This window comes from Mus musculus, chromosome 2, assembly GCF_000001635.26.
Source record: "Mus musculus strain C57BL/6J chromosome 2, GRCm38.p6 C57BL/6J".
NCBI classification, from domain to species: Eukaryota; Metazoa; Chordata; class Mammalia; order Rodentia; family Muridae; genus Mus; species Mus musculus.
This window is the reverse complement of record NC_000068.7, coordinates 91,600,963-91,611,615: the sequence shown is the minus strand read 5'-3', so window position 1 is coordinate 91,611,615 and position 10,653 is coordinate 91,600,963. Positions and strand designations below refer to the sequence as shown.

At 39.7% G+C, this 10,653-nt stretch overlaps 1 protein-coding gene across 6 annotated transcripts in view; it reads right to left on the bottom strand.

The window, feature by feature from the left end:
- The window catches only part of Ckap5 (cytoskeleton associated protein 5), a 93,933-nt gene that overhangs the window by 9,064 nt on the left and 74,216 nt on the right, over positions 1–10,653 (bottom strand). For all 6 annotated transcript variants that reach the window (XM_006500342.1, NM_001165989.2, XM_030252170.1 and 3 more), the window contains 3 exons: positions 10,490–10,610; positions 5,191–5,370; positions 3,984–4,171 (listed from right to left, as the gene is read on the bottom strand). In XM_006500342.1, the coding sequence (XP_006500405.1) occupies positions 3,984–4,171; positions 5,191–5,370; positions 10,490–10,610 (489 nt within the window). The remainder of the gene's footprint in view (positions 1–3,983; positions 4,172–5,190; positions 5,371–10,489; positions 10,611–10,653) is intronic.

Genomic DNA, 10,653 nt, shown 5'->3' with positions numbered 1-10,653 from the left:
TGAACAAAACCATCCAAGATCTAAAAATGGAAGTAGAAACAATAAAGAAAACCCAGAGACAGCTAGAACATCTAAAGGAGACAACTCTGGAGATAGAAACCCTAGGAAAGAAATCAGGAACCATAGATGCAAGCATCAGCAACAGAATACAAGAAATGGAAGAGAGAATCTCAGGTATGGAAGATTCCATAGGGAACATAGACACAACAATCAAAGAAAATGCAAAATGCAAAAAGATCCTAACTCAAAACATTCAGGAAATCCAGGACACAATGAGAAGACCAAACCTAAGGATAATAGGAGTAGATGAGAATGAAGATTTGCAACTTAAAGGGCCAGTAAATATCTTCAACAAAATTATAGAAGAAAACTTCCCTAACCTAAAGAGATGCCCATGAACATACAAGAAGCCTACAGAACTACAAATAGATTGACCAGAAAAGAAATTCCTCCCGACACATAATAATCAGAACAGCAAATGCACTAAATAAAGATAGAATATTAAAAGCAGTAAGGGAAAAAGGTCAAGTAACATAAAAGGCAGACCTATCAGAATTACACCAGACTTCTCACCAGAGACTATGAAAGCCAGAAGATCCTGGACAGATGTTATACAGACACTAAGAGAACACAAATTCCAGCCCAGACTACTATACCCAGCCAAACTCTCAATTACCATAGATGGAGAAACCAAAGTATTCCATGACAAAGCCAAATTCATACAGTATCTTTCCACGAATCTAACCCTTCAAAGGATAATAAAGTGAAAACTCCAACACAAGGAGGGAAATTATGCCCTAGAAAGAAAGCAAGAAAGTAATCCTTCAACAAACCTTAAAGAAGACCGCCATAAGAACAGAATCCCAACTCTAACAACAAAAATAACAGGAAGCAACAATTTTCCTTAATATCTCTGAATATCAATGGACTCAATTCCCCAATAAAAAGTCATAGACTAACAGACTGGCTGCATAAACAGGACCCAACATTTTGGAAACTCACCTCATGGACAAAGACAGACACTACCTCAGAGTAAAAGGCTGTAAAACAATTTTCCAAGCAAATGGTCCGAAGAAACAAGCTGGAATAGCCATTCTAATATCGAATAAAATCAACTTCCAAACCAAAGTTATCAAAAAAGACAGAGAGGGATACTTCATACTCATCAAAAGTAAAATCTTCCAAGATGAACTCACAATTCTGAATATCTATGCTCCAAATGCAAGGTCATCCACATTCATTAAAGAAACTATAGTAAAGCTCAAAGCACACATTGCAAAGACTAAAGTGTGGATACTTCGCTTCTTCTTAAAATGGAGAATAAAATACCCATGGAAGGAGTTACAGAGACAAAGTTCGGAGCTGAGACATAAGAAAGGACCATCCAGAGACTGTCCCATCTGGGGAACCATCCCATAAACAACCACCAAACCCAGACACTATTGCATATGCCAGCAAGATTTTGCTGACAGGACCCTGGTATAGCTATCTCTTGTGAGGCTATGCCAGTGTCTAGCAAATACAGAAGTGGATGCTCACAGTCATCTATTGGATGAACACAGGGCCCCCAATGAAGGGGCCAGAAAAAGTATCCAAGGAGCTAAAGGGGTCTGCAACCCTATAGGAGGAACAACAATATGAACTAACCAGTAACCCCCAGAGCTTGTATCTCTAGTTGCATATGTAGCAGAGGATGGCCTAGTAGGACATCAATGGGAGGAGAGGCCCTTGGTCTTGCTAAGATTATATGCCCCAGTACAGGGGAATGCCAGGGCCAGGAAGCAGGAGTGAGTGGGTTGGGGGGCAGTGCGGGGGGGGGGGGTATAGGGGACTTTCAGGATAGCATTTGAAATGTAAATGAAGAAAATATCTAATAAAAAAGTAAAAAATAAAAAATAATAAAAAAAGATTTTGCTATTTGGGCTGGAGAGATGGCTCAGCAGTTAAGAGCACTCACTGATGGCTTTTACAGAGGTCCTGAGTTTAATTCCCAGCAACTACATGGTGGCTCAGAACCATCTGTAATAAGATATTATGCCCTCTTCTGGTATGTCTGAGAACAGCAACAGTGTACTCATATACATAAAATAAATAAACCTTAAAAAAAAGACTTTGTTATTTGAAAATTGGTAAACTTTGCTATTGTTTTCTTTTTTTTTTTTTCACTAATCCCACATCTGATAGAGGGCTAATATCCAAAATATATAAAGAACTCAAGAAGTTAATCACCAAAAAAAACCAAACAACCCAATCAAAACATGGGGTATAGAACTAAACCAAAAACGCACAAGTGAAGAATCTCAAATGGCTGAAAAGCACCTAAAATAATGTTCAAAGTCAGAGAAATGCATATCAAAACAACCCTGAAATTCCACCTTACACCAGTCAGAATGGCTAAGATCAAAACCTCAGGTGACAACACATGTTGGAGAGAATATGGAGAAAGAGGAACACTCCACCACTGCTGGTGGGATTGCAAACTGGTACAACCAATCTGGAAATCAATCTGGAGATGTCTCAGAAAATTGGAAATAGATCTATCTGAAGACCCAGGAATGCCACTCTTGGGAATATACCTAAAAGATGCCCCACCATGCCACAGAGGCACGTGTTCCACTATGTTCATAGCAGCCTTATTTGTGATAGCCAGAAGCTGGAAACAACCTAGATGTCCCATGACAGAACAATGGACACAGAAAATGTGATTCACTTACACAGTGGAATACTACTTGCTATTAAGAATGAGGTCATCCTGAGTTTTGCAGGCAAATGGATAGAACTAGAAAATATCATGAGTGAGATAACTCAGACTCAAAAGGACATGCATGGTATGTACTTACTAATAAGTGGATGTTATCCCCCACAAAAGTACAGAATACAGATACAGTCCACAGAACTCAAAAAGGTCAATAAGCTGAAGGGCCCAAGTGAGGACACCTCAGTTCCACTTGGGAGAGAGAAGAAAGCAATCACAAGTGGGGAGGGAGAGAGGGACCTGGGAGGGAAAGTGGATGGGGAGGGAAAGTGGATGGGGAGGGTAAGTGGGAAGTGGGGAGTGAGGGGAACCTGATCTAATCGGGGTGAGGGAAAACGACTGAAGTCCTGAGGGTTAATAGAAAGAATGGAAACAGGCAACCTCAGGAAATAGAAGAGGTTGGGGGGACCCTCCAGAATGCATCAGAGACCTGGGAGGTAAGAGACTCTCAGGAATCAAAGGGAGGGACCTTAGATGAAATGCTTGACAGTAGGGAGACGGATCTTATAGAGCTCACCTCCAGCAGGAAGACAGGGCATCAAATGAGGGATGGGGTTGCCATCCCACAGTCACGCCTCTGACCTATAATCGTTTCTGTCTGAAAGAATTACAGGGATGGAAATGGAGAGAAGCCTGAGGAAAAGAAGGTCCAGTGACAGGCCCAAAGTGGGATCCAGCTCAAGGGGAGGTCCCAAGGCCTGACACTATTACTGAGCTATGGAGCGCTCACAAAAAAGACCTATCATGACTGCCCTCTGAAAGACCCAACAAGCAGCTGAAAGAGTCAGATGCAGATATTTGCATCCAACCAGAGGACAGAAGCAGCTGACCCCTGTTGTTGAATTAGGGAAGGCTGAAAGAAGCTCAGGAGAAGGGCGATCCTGTAGGAGGACCAGCAGTCTCAATTAATCTGGACCCGAGAGATCTCTCAAACACTGGACCATCAAACAGACAGCATACACCAGCTGATATAAGGCCCCCAACACACACACAGTAGAGGACTGCTGGGTCTGTGTTCATTCAGAGATGAAGCAGCTAACCCTCAAGAGACTGGAGGCCCCAGGGGGTTTAGAGGTCAGGTGGGGTGGGGGTGGGGGGCAGACTCAGGACTCTGAATGGTAGGCAAGCACTCTACTGACTGAGCCACTCACAACTCTGACTACCTGATTTCTATCTGTAGACAAATAAGAGACTATCCCAAGTTTTACTGACGAGGGTATAAATATACCTGAGGATATTGGTCTGGTCTGATTTCTCCAAAACCTTCACCACCAAGAGGTTCACAGAACGAATCACCTGTTGTCCTTCCTCCAGATCTTCAATCCGAGAATCCAGCATTAAGGTGATCAGTCCATGCATCAGGTCTTTCAGTACTCCAGTGGAGGCCTCCCGGGCCAAGCTCTCTATCTGAAATAGCTATCCAGTTCTAACTGTGTTAGGAAGGTTAAAACTCAATATATGAGACAAAGAAGAAAAACATAGTTGGTATATTCTAGTCAATATTCAGCTATATATATATTGACAAAGATTTACTCTGTGGCCCAGCTGGCCAGTACTTTAAACTTCTAAGTGCTGGGATTGCATGTTTGTACCAACACATTTTTAAAACCTCAGAATGTTAAAACAAAAAACAAAAAACAACCCTAATTAATTTCCCTAACCCTAATTCCTTTCTACTCTATTTTTGATCCCCGATTATCCATGAAAAGCCAAATAGGACCTGCTTTGCCTGTAGAAGAAACTGGTAGGAAGCAGTACACTAGGAAGAACTAAGCATTGTATTTTATATCCTAACTATGGGGAGTGGAAGAAGCCCCAAGTGAACAAATTCTTGAATAAATGTGTGCTGCTAACATGGTCTGTATCAAGGACTCTAGCCTCAGCCCTAAGGGAATGGCAAAGCCTTCTCTGTGTGAGACACAGAGGAAAGGAGCAAAGCCTTCCTCGGGGTGCGTGGTATCTATCTACAGAAGTGTCCTCAGTGCTCCAACAACTATGTTCACTGGCCTGAAAGCTACTCTTTTCAGAGATTGCTCCTACAGAGATTAGTTAAACCTATGTTCTTTATCCAGTCACATAACATAACTCACCTCCTTGTTTATCTATATGCAACAACCCAGCCTCTCTGTTCAATTCTATATAAATATGTTGAGTTTCTGGGGTGCTGAGATCTCCCCATCTCAAAGTTCAGAGCACACGATCCCAGGTTCTCTGTGGTTCTAGTTCTGTCTACTCTCCATTCCTTCTCTATTCCAGCTGTGTTAGATGAGCCACCTAACAGGTAACATTCAATGCAAAAAGTCAACAACTGGCTCCATGACTCATGGATAATTCTACCAAGTGGACACAGGTCTCACTGGAACATCAGACTGACTCTGGCTTGAGGACCTGGGTGGGATAATAGATCTAAGAGAAACTCTCCAGAAATGTCTTACCGAAATCATGTTGCCAATGATACAGCTATACAACTTGATGATTTCATCCTTGTCCAACTTCTCATCTGCCATGTGTGTGCTGTAGATGAGTCTTAGCTGCATGAATGTTGCTATCAGAAACTGATCAATGTGGCCAGACATAGCTTCAGCTTTGTCTTCCTGCCTCAGGACCTCATCAATCTGGTAACAAAAATCCCAAGCTGTAGTTCCCAAGCTTTATAAGTGGCAGAAAGAGACTATAAGACATATTTCTATAAGAGAATTCATTAGCAAAGTACTTATTTTACCTAAAAAAAAAATTAACTTTACAAATTATTAATTAAATTTAGAAATTCAATCATTTTATATATATATATATATATATTTATATATTTATATATATATATATATATATATATTTATATATATATATATATACACACACACACATATACATATACACACACACACACACATTTATTACTGAGCAAGATAGTATTCAATGAATTAGCTAGAGATTCTATTCTAAGAACCTTACTGTGTACTTCAGAGAATAATTTCTACACTTGAATGTTCAATTCATTAAAAAGAATACTTCTAGCCGGGCGTGGTGGCACACACCTTTAGTCCCAGCACTTGGGAGGCAGAGGCAGGCGGATTTCTGAGTTCGAGGCCAGCCTGGTCTACAAAGTGAATTCCAGGACAGCCAGAGCTATACAGAGAAACCCTGTCTCGAAAAACAAAACAAAACAAAACAAAACAAAAACAAACAAACAAACAAAAAAAAAGAATACTTCTCTTTTAGACTGTGTTACTACTAAACCTTCAATTAAAAAAAACAAGAGTAGTGGAACATACCTATGATCAGCACGTTGAAGGCTGAGGGAGCAGGAGGATTTTAAGTTTGAGTTCAGCTTAGGCTACACAGCCAAGTTCCAGGATATCCTGGGCTACAAAGTGAGAACCAGCCTTCAAACAAACAAAAACAACAGCAGCAGCAACAAAACCCCAAACAAACAATCTTATCTATATGTATATAGTCTGTTTCATTCATTCATATATATATATATATATATGAATAAAGAGCTCAGTGGTAGGGCATGTCCTACTTAGTTTAAGGTCCTGGGTTTCATTCACAGTACTGCCAAAATTTAAAAAGACAACTCAACAACAAAAAGTAACAAGCAAAAGATCTCCATTCATCAGATGAGGCTTGGAAAGCTCAGAGTATTTACTCTGTCTAAACTAAAAACTCAATTTTCTCATGTCCAGTGCTTTTCCTGTAGTGATGGTAAAATGTTCTACAGGAAAATATTTATCTCTTATACACTAATATGTTGGTATTCTGTAAAGGTCATTTTTAGCAGGACTGCTAAGCTGTATGACTCCACTGGGCCACCGTTTACATGTGAACAGTGTCTCCTGGTGTAGGCCTTACTTTCATTATCTCCTCTTCATGTATGCCTACTTCATAAACACAGTATGTAGTGGGTAAGTTTAATGTTTCCATATGCACATCATAAAAAACACTGCATTTTCAGAGAGGATTATTTTCCTTCCTTTTCTAAATTATATTAATCAGTAGACATACATTCTTTCATATTTATATTATTATAGTCTTCTAATTATTATTATTATTAAAATAATTATAGTACACTTACTCTCAAGGCTTTAGGGATGCAATTAGTTTACAAAGATTAGATGTACTTTTCTACATCTAGCTTTCTTTCTTTGTTTTTGAGTCAGGGCCTCACTATGTAGCCCTGGCTGTCCTGGAACTTACTATGTAGACCTTGAACTCAGACAGATCTGCCTGTACCTCTGAGTGTTGGGATTAAAGGCATAAACCTCCATACTTTGTTGGCATCTAGCTTTTTAATTCAGTGGAAATTTTTGAAAATCTCTAAAGTCAAAAGAACAACTCTATTTGTGAAAGCAGCACAAGATGCTGGAGAGATATCTGGCTCTGCTATTAAGAGAGCATTTGCTGTTCTTGCAATGGACTAGAATTTGGTTCCCAGCCTTATCAAGGAAACCTCACAATTGTCTTTAACTCCAGTTCCAAGGAATCTAATTTTCTCTTCTGGATTTTGTAGGGATCAACCAGGTATACGCATATGCTGTGCATAAATGCATGCAAAATACTCATACAAAACCAAACACTTATAATACCGGTTTCTCAACCTTCCCAATGCTATGATCCTTTAATACAGTTCTTCATGTTGTTGTGAACCCCAACCATAAAATTATTTTGTTGCTACTTTATAACTGTAATTTTGCTGTTATGAATCGCAATGTAAATATCTGATACGTACAATGTCTGATATACAGGGACAGACCACAGGTTGAGAACCACTGACTTCAAACAAACAAACAACATAATGACTTACTAAATTCTTTTTTTTTTTTTTTCATTTTTTTTTCGAGACAGGGTTTCTCTGTGTAGCCCTGGCTGTCCTCAAACTCAGAAATCCGCCTGCCTCTGCCTTCCGAGTGCTGGGATTAAAGGCGTGTGCCACCACTGCCCGGCTGGCTTACCAAATTCTTTATCAAAATTTTCAATCATTTCTTTACTGAGATTTTCCAGTGTTTGTAGTTTAGTACATTACAATAAACAAAATCTTTGAGTGAGTATATACATGTGTGTGTGTATATGTATATATGTATATGTGTGTGTGTACATATATATCCTTATATGCTTGCATTTTTGTCTGAGAGAACATTCTCCTTTTTTCTTTTTTAAGATTTATTTATTTATTATATGTAAGTACACTTTAGCCATCTTCAGACACTCCAGAAGAGTGCATCAGACTCCATTACAGATGGTTGTGAGCCACTACGTGGTTGCTGGGAATTGAACTCAGGACCTTCAGAAGAGCAGTCAGTCCATCTTTCCAGCTCCACGTTCTCCTTTCTTAAGAGGATGCATACGGTTTGTTTTCTGTCGGTGGAGACTGACCTTAGGCCGTGCACATTCTAAGCATTCTATACGGATGAGCCATACTTCTAGTCTTCACAGAACTTTTAAAATGCACTAATGTGATTGGCATGGTGACACATGCCTTAAATACCAGTACTCAGGAAGCAGAGGCATTCAGATGGCTGAGTTCAATGCCAGCCTGGTCTACATGGCATTCTAGTTCAGACACAGACCTTGTTTCAAGAAACAAAGATGCAGTAACAACTCATGTCTCAATCTCCTCACTCCCCTGATTTCTCTGTGTAACAGCCCTAGAACTCACACTGTGGACCAGGCTATCATAGAACTCACAGAGATTCACCTGCTTCCTGAATGCTGGTATTAAAGGTATATGTCACCACTATGCCTATTTTTCTTGTTGTTGTTGTTATTGTTATTTTCTTCTTTATGATTAAACAGGTCTCATGTAGCCTAAGCTGGCTGCAAACTTGACATGTAGCAAAGAATAACTCTGAAGTTCTGATCCTCCTGCCTGAGTAATCCCTGAGTGCTGGGATTACAGGCATGAATCACCATGGTCAGCTTACAAGGAACAGAAAATAAACATGTCTCTCTTCTGTTACTCTGAGCATCCAGCATTTTTATTACAAAGTAAGGATTATCATAGGACCCACTTGACAGAATAACTAACTCTCACAATTTGTTCTCTCACTTCTGTACATGTGCTGTAATTCCCTCAGCGTCTCAAATTTTAGACTGTTGTAATTTTGCATGGAAATACACTTAATTTGCACTTAATTTGTTTGTTGCCAAACAAACAAACAAACAGGACTGGCGAGATGGTTCAGTGGTTAAGAGCACTGTCCTTCTAGGAGTTCTAAGTTTAATTTGCAGCAACTCTCAATAATGACACTGTGGCTCTCAATCATCTATACTGGGACCTGATGCCCTCTTGTGGTAGGAAATACGCTTAATTTATATACTAGGTAACTGACATCTAATTCTGAATCATATAAACATTTTACACACACACACACACACACACACACACACACACGGTTCTCTCTCTCTCTTTCTTTGAGACAGTGTTTCTTTGTGTGTGTCCTCCTGGATGTCCTGGAACTCACACTGTAAACCAGTCTGGCCTCAAACTCAAAGAGATCTGCCTGCCTCTGCCTCACTAGTGCTGAGATTAAAGGTGTGAGCCACCACTACCCAGCAAATAGTGTATTTTAAATGTCATTCACTAACAGTTCATTGTTTTTTATGTAAATGTCTTGAATATATATTGTTATATTTATTTTACTAACATCACTGTTAATGATGTTATATAATGATGTTATGTCAAATAAATAAAAATTAACTTTTTTTTATTTGAAAGAATGCTACAAATGAAATGACCTAGCTAGTGACTGTTTAGTATCCCCAATATGGATGACTTGCCTTAATTTGAAGTTTCCTTATGACTATGGAAATTTAGCCTAAAACAGAGTGGAGTCAGGCTGTCATTTGGAGTACACATGATGGAATCAGGCAGTTCATTTTGCTTTGCTATATATTTGTAGCTCCCCTCTCTAAATGTAAGAAATAGGACTCCATGGGCTGGAGAGATGGCTCAGCCGTTAAAGGCTAGGCTCACAACCAAAAATATAAGAAATAGGACTCCATTTTTGCAGTAATTGGCTTTTTTTTTTTTTTTTTTTTTTTTTTTTAGTTAACCAGTCTCTATATGACCAATCTTCTATTTCTGCCTCCAGCCCTTCTCCATTTTGATGCCCCCATTCTTGTTTGGATGATCCCTCATTCTGAGCCACTCTGCATGCTACTCGCTTTGCTTGGGGCCTTAACACGATGACAGGGTGCCTGCCCCCCCCATAGACATCCTTTACTTGAGAACTGATACACAACTACATGTCAATGTTCTTTTATGAACACTTTCCTTGTAATCCACTGGACTTTTATCTCCTGGCTCTGAGCTAACGTGGTTCCCCACTAACAATCATTGTCACCACAGCAAACACAAACCTAGCTAGCTCTTCCCTGTTTATATACACTTAAACTGAACTGTTAGGGAAGGAAGCAGAAAATGGCTACAAACAACTATCTTCTGGGGACTGAACAAATGGCTCATACATAAGAACACTGGCAACTCTTCCGGAGGACCTGGGTTTGATTCCTGGCACCCATTTGGTAGCTCACAATTGTCTGTAACTCTGGTTCCAGGGGACTTTATACAAATGGTAACCAAGTGGTCCCTGTGTCCTTTTTTAAAAAATCAGGATAATACTGGACACTACCTGTGTGCTTCAATACTGTTATTATACTAGTATATAATCCATTATTCTTACAAGTCTCTACAGAGGTCAGTGAAGTCACTACTGTGGGAAGCATTCCCATTACCTGTGTCAGAGCTTGGATGCTTGTGTTGATGTCACCACTGGCTACTTGGGAGATAATGAAATTGATTGTGGATGCTGTATTACTGTGCATGTCATCAAAATGTGGAGAAACAGCCCGGATCCTAGACAACACATCAAAAGGAAAAATTCAATATGAATATGAGT